The 19,800-nt window shown below is 47.9% G+C and overlaps 2 protein-coding genes across 8 annotated transcripts in view; one reads left to right on the forward strand and one right to left on the reverse strand.

Moving 5' to 3' along the window:
- Positions 1 to 283: 283 nt before the first annotated feature.
- hint1 (histidine triad nucleotide binding protein 1) lies at positions 284 to 1,958 on the forward strand. Its single transcript, XM_060072744.1, has 3 exons — positions 284 to 445; positions 749 to 853; positions 1,632 to 1,958. The coding sequence occupies exons 1-3, from the start codon at positions 335 to 337 to the stop codon at positions 1,794 to 1,796; spliced, it is 381 nt and encodes a 126-aa protein (XP_059928727.1). The 5' UTR covers positions 284 to 334; the 3' UTR covers positions 1,797 to 1,958.
- An 825-nt stretch (positions 1,959 to 2,783) lies between these two features.
- cep170aa (centrosomal protein 170Aa) overlaps positions 2,784 to 19,800 on the reverse strand; it is a 51,006-nt gene continuing 33,989 nt past the window's right edge. For 2 of the 7 annotated variants that reach the window (XM_060072724.1, XM_060072725.1), the window contains exons 11-23: positions 16,353 to 16,748; positions 15,614 to 15,903; positions 13,692 to 13,787; positions 12,465 to 12,582; positions 10,550 to 12,076; positions 9,874 to 9,924; positions 7,881 to 8,190; positions 7,350 to 7,581; positions 6,714 to 6,881; positions 6,266 to 6,354; positions 5,863 to 5,956; positions 5,701 to 5,752; positions 2,784 to 5,572 (exon numbers count right to left, since the gene is read on the reverse strand). In XM_060072724.1, coding sequence (XP_059928707.1) covers positions 5,229 to 5,572; positions 5,701 to 5,752; positions 5,863 to 5,956; positions 6,266 to 6,354; positions 6,714 to 6,881; positions 7,350 to 7,581; positions 7,881 to 8,190; positions 9,874 to 9,924; positions 10,550 to 12,076; positions 12,465 to 12,582; positions 13,692 to 13,787; positions 15,614 to 15,903; positions 16,353 to 16,748 — 3,767 coding nt within the window. In that variant the 3' untranslated portion in view covers positions 2,784 to 5,228. The remainder of the gene's footprint in view (positions 5,573 to 5,700; positions 5,753 to 5,862; positions 5,957 to 6,265; positions 6,355 to 6,713; positions 6,882 to 7,349; positions 7,582 to 7,880; positions 8,191 to 9,873; positions 9,925 to 10,549; positions 12,077 to 12,464; positions 12,583 to 13,691; positions 13,788 to 15,613; positions 15,904 to 16,352; positions 16,749 to 19,800) is intronic. The other 5 variants (XM_060072726.1, XM_060072728.1, XM_060072729.1 and 2 more) reach the window with 5 other exon arrangements.

Here is a 19,800-nt window from a genome sequence, read left to right on the forward strand (position 1 = left end):
TATGATAGTATTGGTTATTGGAACGCAGCCGGGCATGTTGACTTATTTAGCTCACTTCCGTGTTGGAAAGCGAAACTAGTGCCAGCAGCCAATCACTGAACACGCTTCCAAATGCTCGGGCATGAATCTACCAATAGCAGTCGGTATGCACGTTACAGCTCCCAAGACCCTTAGTAGTGTTGCCAGTTTGGGCCTGATTTCCCACCCAATCTGGCAACGCCTGCTGCAGAGCACTGCAGCCAGTGTTGCCACATTGGGCGGGAAATCTGGCCCGCCCAATCTGGCAACTCTGATCATAAGTGGGCAGTAGTGCTGCGCTCTCGTCTCGACCACCATGGCGGACGAAATAGTCAAGTCGCAGGCTGCCCTGCCAGGTGGAGATACGATCTTTGGAAAGATAATCCGCAAGGAGATTCCTGCAACTCTTATATATGAAGATGAACAGGCAAGTGTTAATGTTGCAACGTAACGTTAGGCCAGCTCTGCATACATAGTAGCCTTTATCTTTGCACCTGAGGTGTTTTTAAGTGTCTGTAGAATACTAAATGACCTATTCCATAATGTATTGCATTGCATTGCATCATACTCCAATTTCTCATCTAATGTAAGTCTCCAAAATGTTTATTTGACCAAGAATTTACAGTATAACGTCAGCCTATCTCCGCAATGACTGTCAGTAGTAATGTGAACCTGTCTTTTACTTAACATTACTTGGCCTTGTCTGATGTCTCTACTGCTTGTTTTTCAGTGCATAGCCTTCCCAGACATCGCTGCTCAGGCACCTACTCACTTTCTGGTGGTCCCGAAGAAGCCCATAACTCAGCTGTCCCAAGCTGAGGATGGCGATGCTGCAGTAAGTACCACTCATCCAAATGGACTAGTGTTCTTGTATTTATATGCTTGATAAGGTCATGCTTTGCTGAAATAACTATGTTAATAGAATATTTAAATCCTGTATGAACAGGGCTTTTCAGACTGGGAGTGAGATTTCATTGAGAGTTGGGCACATTATTTTGGGGCCGCACACAGCAGACTTCTGTTTATTCATGACTATACTTCAAGTAAAGAAGCAGGACTATTGCAGCCATTTCCCAGCTTCTCATCCTTACCCCAACAATTGAAAAAGTAGTTTTTTGGCAACCAGAGGGATTAGGTCAATGATCACCATTGACCACCAGGTCTGGGACTTATTGATCCAGACCGCACCTAAACAGGCTTAGGTCCAACAGTTATTAGGCAATATGTGGTTTATATAGTTCATATTTAGCTAGAATCTCAATATATGACATTCAAAGTCTATGTTACCGATTAAAGTTTTCTGGGTCTGTCTGTATGTATGTATTCAAAGCAGTCTCCAAGTCGTAATTAGAGATCGGAGGAGTGGCCTGAGAGGGTGTGATGAGGGTCATCAGGCTTCATGCTGAGAGTTGGCGTCTCTGTTGAAGGACTGCAGTACTGATGTGGTCCCTGTTTCAGTTCCATCTACAGCCAATAGATGGAGCTCTTTCAATTAAATGGCATTCTTTCATTTTGACTGTAGGAGCTACTATGCTGCTCGGAAATGTTTATTACCGTAGTTCCGTTTGGTGTGACGCCTACATTGAAGCTTGATACCCTGTGTGTCTCCACAGTTGCTGGGCCACTTGATGCTTGTGGCGAAGAAGTGCGCGGCCCAGCTGGGGCTGGCTAAAGGCTTCAGGGTGGTGCTGAACGACGGGCCCGATGGCGCCCAGTCGGTCTACCACATTCACCTTCATGTCATGGGTGGGCGCCAGATGTCCTGGCCCCCCGGCTAGCTGCCCAGTCTCCCACTCCCAGAGCCATCACCGCGGCACCCCTCTCAAAGAGTCTGTGCTGGGTTGTATCCAGTGTTGTTTGATTTAGTCTGAAATGGGTCTAAGAGAACTGGCATGAAATGAAAAATCACTGGTTATGTTCAATAAAATGCACTAAACTGATGCCGTCTGTTTATTTTGTATGATCTGTAGTTTAGAGAAATTATATATCACTGTTTATGGTTGCATAAATGTACTTCACAATTATGCATTGTCATTTTTTATATATATACTTTGCATTTATTATGTAAAATGTTTTCATAATAACTTATGTAAACCTACTTTAATTAAAGCATTGTAGAACCTGTGCTTAAGACATTGGGTGCAATTTTACTGTTATGCGGGTTGCCGTTATATACTGAAAAGGGGGCTATACCTGAGCTAGCCTGCCCGGGCCCTGGCTACATGAGCTCTAGCAGCACTAAGTTGGGGTCGAAGAGATCAGTTTTGACTTCACAAAATCTGATATATCATGTAGTGCCATGGGGTTATAGTTTTAAGCCTATTTTCATCTGTCGTATCAGTTGTCGTATATACATGCATGTTATTCCCATAACCACCTTTTGGAAACGATTTTGTCCAAAAGTGGATGCTGGTATCCCCGTAATGTCACCTCTATTTAACCTGCTTGGTCAATTGAGTGGAATGTTTTGCGTTGTCGGTTTATTTAGTTTATTTTGCTAGGTCCCAGAGGGCACCACCATTTTAATTGAATGAATGGCCGGTAGGAAAGTGGTACGTTGAAACCTTGCTGGTTAATCAGACAGGATCAGCTCGATGATGGGGTGCACACTATTCAGTGATGGGGTGGAGCCTAGGCGGGGTCTAGGTTAGACCTAATAGGTTAAGTCTCTCAGCAGAACTAACCCACGCTTCACTCCCACTTATTTTATGAACCATTGCTGTGCATATAGTGCATAATCCAACACAATGGGAAAAAAAACCCTATTCCAAATAGGTCTTGCTTTATTAACAATAAGTAACAAATGTATAGAACAAACAATACCAAACACAAAGTCGACATGAACAAAATAAAGAACAAATAAATAAATTGTTGGGGTTCTTTTGAAACAAAAATGATAAGAAATGATAAGACATGTAAACTTAAACATGAAAAATAAACATGTACCAAGTATTCACAATCGCCCCATGATCTTTTGATAAAATAGGGCACAAAAATAGCAAGAACAGATTTGTTTGAAAAGACAGTGGTTTCATGGAGACAAGACCATAGGACAATCAGAATACCTGTGACTTGACAAGTGCCTCGCACCACTTTGTACTGCTCTTAGCAAAATGAAGCACCACAAAATAATGTACAGAAAAGTGCAAAACAACAGAAATGACCTATTTGACAAGAACATTCTTTCCTCATTTGTTACCAATGCCATTGAATTGTTAACTCTAGCACTTGGTTTTAAAACATTGTACAGTTACAGTACAGTATAGCGAGGAGAAAAGGAACACTATGTATTTTGGTACCTAAATCCACTATTGGCAAGTTATCTAAGTACTAATACACTGTTAAATCAGCTTAATCTAGAACAAAGACTATACGATAAATAGAGGCTTAGAAAATGTGTAGTTCCCCAAAAACAATAAGTAAAGCAGCCATGTTTCAACCCTGCCTTTGTGCATAATTCTTCTGCATAATTCTGCAGTAGGACTCACATAGGAGCTTTCTCTCTCTGTGTAAGATGAACTATGCAACTTTACGCTGTTAAAAATTGGCATTCAAAGAAATATGCGCCATCAGAAGAACTCCATGTTCAATAATTATGAAGTGACGTTCCATCAAAGGCATTTTCAAACTCTGAAACGAGAGCCTTGTGAAAGCTGCCCTGTGTGTGTTTTGAAAAATGTTTGCACCGTTAAACCAGACATTCCAGCAGTTTTCTGTGGCTCAGCACTGAAGTATCCCAGTGCTGAAGTAGATGGTTATACTGTTAAAAAACATTTGAAGATATTGCTGAATTCAGATTCATTGTCAGTCAATGCATTTAAAAGCTAATGTTATGGTTATTGGTTTGTTATACAGTATCTAAATATTAGAAGGAATTATGTTGAAAGATCACATTCCAAACTGGCCCTTTCAAAGTAAAACATTTTACAAAGTAGTAAAAAACTCCAATTGGAAATGATAGGACACTTCTGGGATGTACCGTAGATTGAGACTTAAGGGCGCTGATTATCAAAATGCTGTCATCCGTGTCACATAGACTAAGACATCTGCTTAAACCTCGATATGTTCTTCAGGACATAATAACAGATCTATCGAGACGAGTTTTAAGTCTTTCTTGCCAAATATTTGTACATCAGAAGAAAAGTAATTGACAAAAAGAAAGTGCCATTTTCAACTACAAATTCCTGGGCTTCTGCACAAATACAACATGGAGGGAATAGAAAAAAAACATTCACAAATGTTTTTATGCTACGACTAGTTAGCTTTGGTAGGTGACATGTATGAACAAATTAGACCCATCGTTAGTTTCCTAAAGGTTTTTTCCTTCTTTCAAATCCATACATATAAAAAAACGACACTAACATCCATAGAGGAAATTTTGCATTCAGTTCTGTACATGCTACTAGGGAGGGACCAAGTCAAGTTCTCCTTTAGAATTTCCTTCACAAAGCGGTAAGGAGACTAGGGACGATGAACACAGGAGGGATGGGGTTCGGAGAGATGATACAATCCGCTTCAGCAAAGTCTGTTCTTCAAGAGATGGACGGAGGAGTTGCGAGTAGCGAGAGTAATTCGTAGCGAGATTCATATACATAAATGAAATGTGCGGCAGAGGGAACCACATATGAATGACATCCATATGGCTCCCACATTACCAGAGCGTTTTCAGAGGATAGCGTGTCTGGTTTGGAATATGTTTGGCTTTGTATCTCATTGGGCACTTGTTGAGGCAGCAAGAATATACATATTGTTTTACTGCAGACTGCTGATATAACGCAAAACATACCGAATACTATATTTGAACAATGTATAAGAGTATCTTATATTGCAATTGAGTTTGATATTGTCGTGTGGTTTGTGTTTGAGCGGAATGGATCATCAGGATCGACTGAGGCCGGTGTGCTTTAAGGCAAGTTGTGGACGTCTTGTCCGGAAACGGGAGAGTAATGTGGAGGAGCACATAGGAGACCCCTGGAACATGCTCTGCCCCGTTTGGCCGTGCAGAGTTGTTGTGCCGTACGACTAGGCATTAAGTTGGCCAGTTAGCACATATGAAGGGGTTGTAAGTGAACTCATGTGTTGATCAATCCAGTCCCAGGTAGATTCTGTCTTAAACTGGTATTAAACGTTGGGCTGGTTTACCACAGTTGTCTGTGTATGAGTGTGAAAGGGGATCCCCGCGGTTCCTTTTGATCGGCAGATAATCACGCTCACTTCTGAGCTATGGCCTCCTCTCCGCTGGGCCGGATGCGTCCATATGGTGGCCCCCCGATCCCGGCTCCCATGGCCCCCACCACACTCAGGCCCCTGGCTGGTTCATGCTGGGGCCCCCCGGACACAGCCTGGCTCTTGGTGGGGGCGGACGGCACAACAGGCTTTGGCATGATCTCAGGGAGGGAGCCTGGGATGGGGGGGTGTGGCCCGGCGCTGGGGGTGCTGCTGGAGGGGGGCGGGGGCTTGGCGGCCAGGGGCTTGGTGGCGGCCGTAGGGCTGGTCAGCCCCAGGCTGGCCAGGGCATCCAGACTGCCGTCTGGGTCCACCATCACGTCGATCACTGAGAGAGAGAGAGAGAGAGAGAGAGAGAGAGATATACATGGGGTATGTTATATTTCATATATTTGATACATAACCTATATATATATATATATATATATTAGTGTGCTTGCTGTTCATTTAGTGTACCTTGAAGCTGTTTCTCCACCCGTTTCAGCTCAAGCAGAATAGAAGAGAATTCCTGCGCAGAACGGGAGAGAAAACAAACAATCAACTCACTGCTCTAAACCATTCCCCCCTCATGAAGAGTGAATGACTTTATTCCATCCTTTTAAATGTACAGCTTCTTACCTTGTTGGCGGTTTTCAGGTGTGGGATATCTGTGTCAGACTTCAGTTTGCTCTCAATTTCCTCCCAATTCCTCTCTTTATCCTTGAATAATATTCTGGTAGCAAATGTACAAAATGCATACAATGTGTTAAGTTCTACAATATACAAACAAATGTTTCATAACGTTCTAAGAACGTATTCTAAGAGCTAGGCCTGTATATTGTAGGTTCTTTCTTTCTCATAGAGAATGTTCAGGCCAATTCTCACACCAATAACTGAAACGCCCAATAATGATGATAATGTATCCTTTCATGTAATAGGCGAAAATAACCAACTAGGTTCTTCACCTAGTGGTCAGAAATAACGTTGCGGCACAAATAATAATTTGAACGAATGCTTGAAGATGACGTGAGGTAGGACGTACCTGATCTTGCCAGCGGTCTTGTCCACAGACTGCCTTATCTTGGAGGAGAGCTGTGTCACAGACGTGATGAGCAGACTGTCCAGCACAGCCTGCACGGGCACAAGAAACTCAGCACTTAATTAAAGGTTCAGAAACAACAGACCTGGACGCATCATCATCATCAGTTATTGCATAAAATAACCCTAAAATAACTAGCCATACAAATATATACTATATGATCACTTAAAACATGTTAGAATGAGGTCCTGACTCCCTTTGGTTCTTGCTCAAGGCACTCGTTGTAAGAGTAGGGGGGCCAACCCCGGTGTCCTGGCCCCATCCCTAACATGGCCACCGAATCATCCCTCATTGGACAGTTTAACTTCCTAACTCTCACTGGTAGTGGAGGAGATGTGACCCCAACACCCATTATTCTTTTTCCCCCCCTTACGTCCTCCTCCTCCCTCACCTCCTCTCTGTTCCAGGTGCGTCTCCGCAGGGCTCTGGGCTCCAGAGTGTCAGGGGCGCGGGGGCGGAGCTCCACCGGCTTGCCGTTGATCTCTGGCGCCTTATTGGGCGTTATCACAGGAGGGATCTTCCTGAAGTTCAGACTCTCGTCAAACACCCGATCCACCAGCTGCGGACAGACGAGGAGACGGAGGGCAGAGATTGAAAGAGATTGAAGAGATTGAAATATAAAATAAACTTATTTCAGATATGATTAATTAGTTAAAGATCGAGATGCTGGGAATGTTATGTGCGGGTTTAGATTAAAAGGTTTAAAAGTAAGTCCTTTAACGTTAAAAGGCTCCTAGCTCATTCAGTCTGATATTTCATCAAATATTCAGATGAATGCCCACTCTCTTTCATGGCAAAAAAACAACAATCCAAAATCAGAAAACATAAGAAAGGAGATAGGAAATAAAAATCTGAAACATTAGAAACGGGAAAAATGAAGCGCAAATTAAGACCACTCAGGGCGAGGCCAGGGCTCGCCGTCTCGTCATTGCCCCTGCGGCCTCAACGGGGCGGCGATGAGGGAATGACGCGGGGGGCGCTCAGCGGCGGCGGACGAAGGAAGTGGAGTAGAAAAAAGCCCTGGCACCTTTCTGCTGCTCCTCTCTACGTCCGGCTGCGCGGGCCGAGCGGGGCCTACCTCTTCCCGCGTGTCGATGGCCGACCCCGGGGTGGTGGCGGCGGTGCTGGCCGTGGTGCTGGGCGCCGTGCCGGAGGAGCTGACCGAGTCGATCTCGCCCGCCACGTCGTGGATCTCCCGCGCCAGGATCGCCAAGTCTTTGGCCAGATCCTGGCTGATCCTGCGCACACAGGGGAATAACCTGTTAACCGGCACACAGGGATGGCATCAGCACAGGGACAGGAACATGCACGCATGAATCAAAGATCAAAATTCACATCATATGCCTTGTAGAGGGCCTTCTCAAGCTACAACTTTTAATATGACCCACAGACAAAAGGTACTACAATTAATCGAGTGATGACTAATAATATACTTGGGTAATATTCTAATTGTATTAATAAATAGAAGTCCTGGAATGCTAACTAAAATGATTACCTGGAACCAAAATCATTATTGATCAACCAATCAAAGGACAGAACGACGTGCAGTTGGTCGTACCTGGCGATCTCCTCGCTGTGGGCAGTCCAGTCCCGGATGTACTCGTCTTGCTCCCTCATGCGGTGCTTCATCACCACCCCTCCAGGACTGGACACTAGGCCGGAGCCGGCCCCGCCCGCGGTGGTGGAGGTGGGGTTGGACCCGGCAGATGTCAGCCTGGAGGCGGAGCCCCGGTGTAAGACCGGGTGGTGCGGCCGCAGGTGGGCGCGGCCTCCATGCTTGGGGTTGGTGTTGCGGTTGGAGCCAAACTCCTCCTCAGAGGTGGAGCCATACTCTGGGGGCAGGCGCCTCCACCGGCTGCTGCTGGACACTAAATGGGGGGAGACAACATCAGCCATCAGTCAGTGCTCTCTGCAGGATTTCCCTTCAGCATCCTCGCTGATCATCCAGTCAATGAAATCAACAGTAACGGGATGTGCCAGATTTGAACAGATCATTTAAACACCTGGTATGCAGACAAAAGATAATAATGTTTTCCACACTTATGTGTAGGTTTTAAACCCTGGAGAACCCGCTAGAGAAAGGCAATTGAGTCCGTTCCCCTTTGCAAGTAGATGAGTACGCCTTTCGGTTTATCTTCTCGTGTGGTACTTCACAAACGCGCCTGAGAACCGGGTGAGTAAACAGTACAGGGCACCGTAGAGGCCAGTGCACAAGTCACGGTGGTAACTTCAGCGACTAATTCGGACATGGCTATATTGTTGTATATCGCGGTGTCTCTCAGTGCCAGTAACCTGTCTCCGTATTCCCTCTCTCTCTCTCTCTCTCTCTCTCTCTCTCTCTCTCTCTCTCTCTCTCTCTCTCTCTCTCTCTCTCTCTCTCTCTCTCGAGAGAGAGAGAGAGAGAGAGAGAGAGAGAGAGAGAGAGAGAGAGAGAGAGAGAGAGAGAGAGAGAGAGAGAGAGAGAGAGAGAGAGAGAGAGAGAGAGAGAGAGAGAGAGAGAGAGAGAGAGAGCCAGGAGATGTTTTCTCACCTCGCTGTCTTGCCAGCATTGCATGTTGCACAATATGAGGAACAACATGGCTCTAGCATGTTGTTCCTTATCTACGACGCGCCTGGAACTTCCAACTCGCGTCACGGCATCGAACCGGAAAAAGGGCCAAAATAAATGTGTGCCCGGCTGTCATTTTTCTATCACCGCCGATCGGAGCAGGAGCCGATAACAACCAGTGAGTCGGTAATAGTAACCTTTCCCACTAAAGACAAAAGCTTGATTTTAGATGCTGTTAGAGGGTTTTTTTCTCCAGTGGGAAAGAGGTTTTATTTAAATATTTAGTAGTGCTTCTTGCAGCAAGTAATTTACAGGATTAAATCTCCTGGTCTAGTAGGTACATCTGACTACACCACAAACCATTAAAAAATATTTCTATCCAGCATTGTCTTTTTCTTGAGAAAACATAAAAAAAATAAAAAATGAGGTAGCAGCAGCCATTATGATGGCACATTTAACAGAAGCTGGTTAACAAACCTGCCACCTAAAAGCAGATCCCAAGCCATTCATGTCAATGTCGAACAAGACAGACTCAGGAAATTTTCAGTCTTTCCAAACATAATGGGATTAATGTCAGTCTGCATCATAACATTGTTGCATGCAATTTTTAAACAAACGATTATGGTAGAAACAGTTAATAGTAATAGGGTTAAGGGCGTTTGCGTCATCATTTGATTATATGGATTGATGAAAGAAACCACAGCAACAAGCACCAGGGCTGGGTCACTATGCTGGTGTTGACATTCAAAAGGTCAGCTCAGTAATGGGCAGTACCTATCGTCAAAATCATAATCAACAGTTAAGCAGTTTGGTTTTTATACTTGAGTGGACTATACTTTGATAAGTCAATTCTTAATTATGCTGCCATACCTTGGTAAATAATTTCCAATTTTCTATTGACATTATATGTAATTCCATTTTTGTGACCCAGACCTGACACACACACACACACACGCACACACACACACACTCCTATGGGAGGCTCTGCAGCTCGGTACAGTACCCATGTGTGCCTCGTCAGTAGCACCACCCTCAGGGTCAGGCTGAGGGCTGTCTAGATGATGGAAACCAACGCACAATGTTGTCACAACACAATGGAATATGTCAAGACATGGAATGGCATATCAGATTTATACACTACCTACATGAGACAACACAAACACTACTACTAATTGTAAAGCTGAGGACAGGCCAAATAATTCTGAACACATCAACTGGTAATAGTCTAGGAATGACACGCTGCATTTATATATGATAAAACGTATTGTTGTTCATCTACTGAACAAACAAAAAGCTAATAGACCATTTTCCCAGGGGCGCCTTTGTATGACAAACACAGGTGTCACTCATAAAACCAACATGGGTCTGCTACCTTTATGAACCAGCTAGTACCATTTTATTCTCCAACCCTGGTACAAAAAAGAGTAGACCCATAGTCACTGCTATGAACGACCCCTGTGTTTTGTCCTACGATGACAGCTCTTTGAAAAGCGTACAGTATGTGGTTCGGTATCTCCAGTCTAACCTTTGAGTTATTGGTGTGAGAACTGGCCTGACCATTCTCTATGAGAAAGAAAGAACCTACAATATACAGGCCTAGGTCTTAGAATACGTTCTTATAAGGTTATGAAACATTTGTTTGTACATTGTAAAACTTAACACACAGCAGCGAGTCTCACCTGTGGGGGAGCAGTACCCCGACGTGGCCTGCGTCTTGCCCTTGGTCTCGGTGAGCTTGGACACGCTGTTGGCCCTCATCCTGGGCGTGAGGCGGCTCTCCGTGGGCGTGGAGGAGCGCAGGCCCAGGCGCAGCGCCGTCTCCGCCGACAGACGCGAGGACGAGGAGATGGAGCCCCGGCCCACGGTGCACTCCGAGTCGCTGCGGGCCGAGATGGAGCCCAGGCGGTGCCTGCGGGGCTGGGCCAGCATGTCCAGCCGGGACGGGCCCTTGCGCCCCGAGGGGGGCTTGGAGGTGGAGCTGGTGGTGGACACCTCCGAGGCCACCGACACCCGGTCGGCGTCGGCCAGGTCCGTGTCGGAGGTGTCGCCCAGGCGCGCGCGGCGCAGCAGCGAGGCCCGGGTGGGCCGCGGCGTGGGCAGCGCCGCCTGCTTCCCCAGGGAGGCGGCGGTGGCGGCCTGCAGGCTGCGGCCCGCCTTGGCCGAGCCCTTGGCCGACGCGCCCGCGCCGGGGTGCAGGAGGTCGTCGGCCGACAGGTGGGAGCCGCGGCGGCGGTAGCTGCCGAACCCGGGCGCCGAGTAGCTCTCCTGGTCCGAGGACAGGATGTCGGAGATGGGGAAGGAGGTCTGGTCGTCGTCGGTGAGGTCCAGCGAGGGCTGGCGGCCCCTGGAGGAGGCGGGCGGGGGCGCCGGGCGCCGGGCGTCCCCGCGGCCCGTGGCCTCTGACGGTCGGCTCTTGGTCTTCCTCTCCAGGCGCTCGCGGGCGCTGGCGCTGACGGCGCCCGCCTTGGACGAGGCGCTCACGTTGCTCTTCTCGCGGTGCATGCTGCTGAGCGAGCGGCGCTGCTTCAGGGCGCCGGCCGCCAGGGCCCTGCGGTCCGCCTCCCCGGCCGCCTGGCTGGCCGTGCTGGCCGTGTCCACGTCCGACTCCGGCGAGATGGAGCCGGTCCGGGAGGCGTGGTAGGCGGAGGAGGCCTTGGCCGAGCTGCCGCTCTTGGCGCCCTTCTGGTCCAGCTTGTTCTCGTCCCTCAGCTTGGCCTCCAGGAAGGCCATGACCGCCTCCGTGTCCTTGAGCAGCGTGGCCGTGTCCATGCTGCCCGTGGAGTCGCTGCGCTCGTGGCCCCGGTTGATGTGCGGGATGAGCTCGGCGGGCACGTTGGCGCTGGGCTTCTCGATGGTGAAGCTGCCCTGCCGCAGCAGAGGCTTCCCCGACTTCAGCTCCCCGCCCTCCGCCCCGCCTCCTCCTCCCTTCCTCTCCTCCGACCGCTTCCTCCGCTCTGCGCTCCCGGGGGCGTTCCTGGGAGCGGAGGGGGCGGAGCTTGGTTTCCCCTTGCCCTCCACCCCGCCCTCCTCCATGGGAGTGTGGGACTGGCCGTCTCCCTGATGCTCCATGTGGCTCTCCTTCTCCTGGAGCTCCGTGTCCTGCTTCTCCCCGATCTCCGACCTCAGCCCCGGGGCTTTGGTGGCCGATTTAGAGCGCGCCTCGTCCAACGGGAGCAGGGGGAGGGTCCTGCGTTTACTGGAGGCTTCTGCAAGACACAGACACGTCTCAGTGAAATCCCCGGCGCTTTAGCCATTCTGGAATTTGGATTGTTTTTTACAGATTTAACACCTTGTTATTTCATATTATTGTTATGATTATGCTCTTCATATTCAAAGGAAGATTTATCGTGTGTATGCATTCTCACACATTTGACTTTCTGCTCCTCTTTGGGTTTTCCTGACCGACTTAAAGGCTTGACGTTAGGAAATGCTAATCTAAACTAATATTAATTCAACATCAGCCTTACCGCGCTTTGAGGATGTAGTTCCCTTGACCACCTATTTGTCATCCCTCAACTCTTGGTTATGGCTGGCTGTCACTCATTGAACGACCTTGAGTGATGTCTAAACCTGAAGGTGGCCAGGGCTCCATACCTCTCTCCTTGTGGAGGAACGCCGGCGTCTCGGCTCCCGAGCCCTCTGGGTCCGTCCTGGTTTGATTGGCGGCTACACTGGCCCACTGGGACACCCAGCTCGAGTCACCAATGAGTGCCTGAGGGGCGGGCAGAGGACGAGGTTAAGGAAAGATTGCGGTAGGGAGAAACTGTTATTACTGTGTGACCTAACAGGAAGGACTACAAGGACCTGGACACATCCACGAGTAGAGCCACACACAATCCCAACTTGAATCTAAAAGTCTCAAGTCCTTCAGTTACTGGATGTTCGAATGAAAATCAAACATGTGACTCTCATTCAACTTTACATTTGAATATCTCCATATGACAATCTAAAGCAAAAACAATCTAATCTAATCAAACAAAACAACTCAATGATTATTCTAGATCGAACAGCTACACTGAAGTCACACCCTTTTCCTCAACCAACAGTTGAAAAGATTCGGCTGATTTCAGTGGACAGACAGAAACACACACACACACACACACACACACACACACACACACACACACACACACACACACACACACACACACACACACACACACACACACACACACACACACACACACACACACACACACACACACACACACACTGTCCTCCTCCCTCTCCCTGGCCTGTGTCAGAGCAAAGATCTCCAGAGGAAAGTGTGTCTCTCCCCCCCTCCCTCATCTCTGTGTGATGTAGGTCATTCTCTGGGTGGACCGACCCACTCCTCTAAAGAAGCAAGGAGTGATCAAGGCATTGGGAGTGACTGTGACTGACTCTCATTAGCCAACCAACCGTGAAATCCCCCCTCCCCCCCTCCCAACCCCTCACACACTAACACACTAACACACACACACACACACACACACACACACACACACACACACACACACACACACACACACACACACACACACACACACACACACACACACACACACACACACACACACACGTTCATATTCATATGGCCAGTAAAGTAGCACAAACCTCCACGTGTTTGTGCTTGATGAGGAGGAAGTCAAAGATTCTAGGTTTTGAAAGAGAAATGTATTTCTGCCTCACCCATGGACCAAACCAAGCGGATATCACTCCTCAGGGTTGACCTCCCAATAAGCAAATCCAGATGACTTACTCTGAAACCTGGGCCGGACTTTGTGATCCTGGTATTTCCCCCTCCCTAATAGTAACTGATAGGCGGTGTTAGTTTCTCACCTCCTTCCCTGGGTCTCCTATTTTCTTGCCACCTCCTCCCTTAAGGTCTGCAGATATAGAAGATTCTGGGTTCTGATTCTGGTCAACACCAAACACCTGTGTGGGTCAACAAACAATCAAACAGATATTATTGCACTTAAAACTCTTAACAGCTTGTCATTCTTCATTCCCATTTGGTTGTATCTTATTTTATTGTGCATGTATAGTGGCACACACACACACACACACACACACACACACACACACACACACACACACACACACACACACACACACACACACACACACACACACACACACACACACACACACACACACACACACACAAACACACACACAAACACACACACTTGTACAAATAGAACAAGTACAAAAGCAGGCTCGGAGACGGAAGTGGTAACGAATCTGAGCAGAGTGCCAATTAGCGTGTCACTAGATTACTGGTATTAGCATAACAATTCACCCTGCCTGAAGTGTCTTTTACAGAGACTAACGGCTGGGAGAAACTCAACCAGTAATTACCTCATCATTACTTTTTAAGACGACAGCGTTAACTCAACTGTTGGTTTGAAAGTATATTATAATCTTAACGGATGCATGGCCTCATCAGGTGCTTTTACAAATGGCAAAGCTTTTCATTTCACATTTTATTTGCCATCATCTTCTCTCAAGAGAACCTCCCAGCTTCCTGCATTTAGAAAGCATTAATCAGAAAACACAGATAACAACCCCTCCTGTAAAACCCTGAATTGTCATGTTGGTTTTCCCACTCTAAAACCAGGCGTTTGAATCCCTAGTCCCCAGTTCTGTGGATGAGTGTTGGTTAAAGATGCCTCTTTAACCAACAGCTTTTAGTCCTTCCAGCTGTCTTGTTTTTTGTTTTTTTCTCTCCCCAGTCTCCCCAGAGACTTGTTTGATGGAAGAGGTTATAGCACTTGATGGAGCTGCTCCCACCAGGCTCTTTACCCAGCATTAGTGGCTGCTTCAATGGCCCAAGGCAGGGAAGGTGGTGTTCAGCCAATGGAGACTGAGGCGGGGAGGGCTGGGCGGGGGGGGGGGGGGGGGGGTGGTCTTGCGTGGTTCTCAGTGGTCACAACACAATGGGCTCCCGAAGCCATGCTGCGTGGTTGTGGAAGTACAGAGCAAGCAGGTGCTGAGGGGAGTGTGTTAACTTGCAACTAGCCTGTTAGCTTGTTGCTTAGCATCCTCAATTGGTTTAAATGAAATTGTGAAGAGATGAAAGAGTAAGGAGAATGAGTGGATTGCGACAGACAGATCTAGATGGAATCTTTCTATGCGTTGAAGAAAACTTTTAATGTGGACAAATTTGTTTAGAATTATTATTATCATTTTTTTTTTTTACGTCTTCCACAGAGCTACCACAGAATCAATACACTATTAGAATATTAAATCAATGTTATGGAACCAAAATCCAGAACAAAATTAATAATAATAATTTATTGCATTTCTATCACGCTTTTCAAGCCCCGTAGAGCGCTTTACATATAAAAGGGAGAATTCTTATTTGGCATGTTCCGCTCGACTGAACCTTGGCCCCCTCTTTTCTATCATTGCCAGGCCATGTGTGAAAGGGCACGAGACAGACATGTTCCAGAATGTAGCTGTGTTCTGGAACACGTAGAGGGCGAGACTCAGAGCATGCTTTGAAGGGAGCGATATCCATATCAGTGACATGGGTTGAGTGGCGAGAGGCGAGAGATATGGATGGACTTCCATATTTATTCTCCTAATCTTTATGGTGGCTATCATTTTCATATTCGTCTTGCTCTGGGGACTGTTAACTGTCGTACTCAGCTCATAGGACTTAAGAGAATGGAAATTGCATTGCGCTGCAATGAACGCTACAAAGAATGACCCTCCCTTACCATAACAGACCCAGACACCTTATCTACGGTCCCGACCTTGTCTATCATACGCCGGGCCTCCTCCTCCTCCGGGTTGCGGTTCTCCAGCTCGATGGTGTAGGTGCCCTTGTCGCTGTGGTCGTCCTCCGGCAGCGCCCCCTCCGTGCCCTCCCCTCGTCCCAGGGCCGAGGCGTCCTCGCTTGGGGTGGTGGGGCTGCCCGTCTGGAGCCCCGTGCTGACCGAGCTGCGGCCGATGCTGAGGTCCTCGGACCGCTGCTTGAGCAGCGCGCGGGCCGCCGTGGGGGCCCCCGCGGTCACCGTGGCTGAGATGGGCGTGGGGCCCTTACCTACAATGACATTATGCGAGGAGTTACAACCGGGCAAACGTTCCCATATGTTAAACTCACACGTTGATGGTTGTCTGATGGGCGATGCTGACTGCTGTTGCTGCTCAACATCAGACTAGAGCGTTTTCACAGAGGCGTCATCAGACAAAGTGTGAGAGTGCGAACAGTAGATTTCTCTTCACTAGTTCAGTCTGTTACCCGTGCGCTGGTACATAAAAGGAGCAGATCCAACAAAGGCGTGAGGAGCGACACCGGAGTTTATCCCGTGATGATGAAAAGTGAAAAGCAATGGCTCTATTGGAGAGTATAACCTTTGATCCTTCAGTTTACTCAGCTGTTGAGTTGTTCAGACGTTACGGGTGTCAAGTTACTTCACATGAAGACTTCACGCACGGCATTGCAACCAAAAGACATCTCTGTGTATGAGGAAATGCCCCCCCCAAGCTCACCCGAGTCCCCGGAGCTGTTAATGGTGGCGGAGGTGGAGATGCTGAACACCTTGGGGTGGGACGGCGGCTGGGGGCACAGGCCTTCCCCGCCCACTCCTCCCGGCAGCAGCGGTGCACTCTGGGAAAACGAGTACGAGCGGCGCTTGCGTGGGTTCTCCTCGTCGATGAACTCGATCATAAAGGAGGTGCGTCCTCCCGGCGTCCGGGCGCCGCCGCTGAGCGCGCTGCTCCCCACCGAGCCTCCTCCCCCTCCTCCTCCCCCACTGCTGGCTCCTCCCCCTCCCCCCTTCTCATGCGCGGCCCTTAGACGCTCCTCGAGGGCGTGGCGGCGGTTGGCGAAGCGAAGGCCCACGCCGTTCTCGGAGTCACTCTGGGTGCCGTCCTCATGCTTGCTGCCTGTGAGAGAGAGAGAGAGAGAGAGAGAGAGAGAGAGAGAGAGAGAGAGAGAGAGAGAGAGAGAGAGAGAGAGAGAGAGAGAGAGAGAGAGAGAGAGAGAGAGATTTATAACTGTTACATTCTGATGTTTGTGTGAGGTTTTGTTTTTGTCAAGCTTTTACAAACTATTTTGTTGGCTTTTGTTTATTATTTTGAACCCGGCTCCCACTGTGATGAAGCCTCCCTGACCGACCTCATGCTTGTTCTTTATTCCAAGGAATCCTCCAATTTTAAACCCAGTGTCCGTCCTTTTTGATTCAACTTTATGTCACTGCATCTATCCCCTGGTCTACGAGTAGTAACAGCTATTAAAATAATCAGATTAGAAATAGGAAATTCACAATAATAATGAAACTTCATAAATAACATTGATCTCAAACAAAGATCCAGGACACAATTCTTCCTATACACTGCTGGGACAGTGTATAAGACTGTATTCAAATGCAGTTTGCCAGATTTGTTTTCAGAATAATGCTTTCAGATTCCTTTGTTTGATATGGTGGGAAGGACAATGCTTGAACAAATAAACTTTTGCTGTAACTCTTGGCTAAGGTCTTAAGGCACTACAGTCTTAAGGCACTAAGGTCTTAAGGCACTACAGTCTTAAGGCACTAAGGTCTTAAGGCACTACAGTCTTAAGGCACAAAGGTCTTAAGGCACTACAGTCTTAAGGCACTAAGGTCTTAGGGCAACCACACACCGGACCAACCGCCCGATTCGCGTCGGAAAAATGAAGTCGGGCTATTTAATCTGGCCGACTCGAACGCCGGCATTAGCGGTACACACCTACGGGAATACAGCCGACAACGTACGTTCCGCGCTTGCGCGAGATGTAATGTCTCCAAAACAACAGGCGGCGCTAATCTGTATTGTGGGCCAAAAAACACGAAAACCGGAAGTAGCGGGTCCTCTTCTTCGATTACACTGTTTATCTGGTATGTTTACCATCCTCACTTCCGGGCTTCACTGATTCGCTAGTCAAGCTGCTAGCCCTCCACCAATCAGAATGGTAAAAGAATGACCAACTCGAATGGCCGATTACACATGTTGAATCGGCTGAAATGAACGCCGACGTGGCCGATTTGATCGACCACACCAAATAGACTCATGTCACCGACGCCGATTTTCTCACCAACACGGATTTTCGGTCCGGTGTGGGCTTGCCTTTAAGGCACTAAGGTATAAAAGGCACAACGGTCTGAAGGCACAACGGTCTGAAGGCACTATTGTCTGAAGGCACTTAGGTTCTAAGGCATCTTCATCTTTCACCATGCCGCCCTACGGCCAGGTCTTTGCAGGGTTCGGGAAAGAAGAGTAATGGCACAAGAGCAACAAAGACAACGCTTTTCAAAAAAATGAAAAATAAGACAAACACTAAGCACAGCAGCAGTGCACAAAGACAGCAGCATGCTCCTGATCCTTTAACCATAAACCAACCAACAATCTAGCGCAGTGAAAAACCCCAAACATCAACTTATTAGCACAGGCAGCCAAACTTACCAACCATGGCCACCCTAGGCCTTCTGCACCTCATCAGTCTGAGCCTGAGTTAGCACCACCTAGTCCTGCTGCACAGGGATCGCCGCACTACAGAGTGTGCGTTGCTACTCACCCAGAGACATGCCACCCACCACACCAGCCCTCCCTGCTCCACTGGCAGAGGGGAGAGAAGAGATGGGGGGTGGAGTGAAAGAAGTAGGGTAGATGGGGGGGTTGGGTTGGGTTGAGTGTTGTTGATGAGTGTCAGTGTGTATGCCAGTTGCTGGTTGTATGTGTGTGACTGTGTTGGAAGAAAGGGTAGCAGTGTGTTGGTGGGTTAGGGGATAGGGGGGGGGATATAGAGTAAGAGACGGAGGGCTGAGGGACTTGCCGGGAGGGTGGGTGTCGTCAACTATGAGAGGCACTATGAAAAGCACCATGGAGGTAGCCTGGGTAGCCCCGCCCATTCACAAGGGTCTGGAGAAGAGCAATACGTTTCTTTCTGCTTCCGAGATGTTTTTGCGGGAGCCAATCACCAAGTTGCCTTTCCCCCTTGGCGCGCTATTGGCTGGTTTAACACAATGACGAAAGGGAAGCGAGGGCAAGCAGCCAATCGTGTACAGAGTCAGTTGATCTCGCCTCTTGTGCTGAAGAAAATTACGGCAGCTTCCTCAGACCAACGTGCAATCTACTATTGGCTTGGTTTGGTAATAGCCAGGCTACCATGGAGGCACTATGAGAAGCACTATGAGAGGCACTATGAGAGGCATTATAAGAGGCACTATAAGAGGCACAGCCCATTGACACATGTTGATAGGCTGGGCTGACCTATCAACATCACACAAACATTATATTCATGGTATTTGTAACGGTTTTATGCTGCAATTTATGACAAATAAAACAACGATTATTGATCATTGTAGTGATTTGCCTGATCTCCTGAATCATTGCAGTGATTTGCCTGATCTCCTGAGTCATTGTAGTGATTTGCCTGATCTCCTGAATCATTGCAGTGATTTGCCCGATCTCCTGAATCACTGCAGTGATTTCGCTAATCTCCTGAATCATTGCAGTGATTTGCCTGATCTCCTGAATCATTGCAGTGATTTGCCTGATCTCCAGAATCATTGCAGTGATTTGCCTGATCTCCTGAATCATTGCAGGGATTTGCCTGATCTCCTGAATCATTGCAGGGATTTGCCTGATCTCTTGAATCATTGCAGTGATTTGCCTGATCTCCTGAATCATTGCAGTGATTTGCCTGATCTCTTGGCCTCATTCTACACATACTAACCTCCCTTTCGTGAGTCGTTGTGGATGTTTAATTATTTCATGTTGCATGTTGAATTGAATAATGCCATGTTCAATTCATGGCACAATGTATACTGAATAACGAAACATCGACAACAACAAAAACAACAACAACAACAGAAGCAGAGGCATTACTCCCATGCTGTGTTCTGCAGACAAAGGCTCTGTTGGCCGTCCAGAAGAGAACAGAGGTGGCTATGAGGGCCCAGTGCCTCGGCCCCCC

The sequence above is a fragment of the Gadus macrocephalus genome, chromosome 15 (assembly GCF_031168955.1).
Source record: "Gadus macrocephalus chromosome 15, ASM3116895v1".
Taxonomy (NCBI): Eukaryota; Metazoa; Chordata; class Actinopteri; order Gadiformes; family Gadidae; genus Gadus; species Gadus macrocephalus.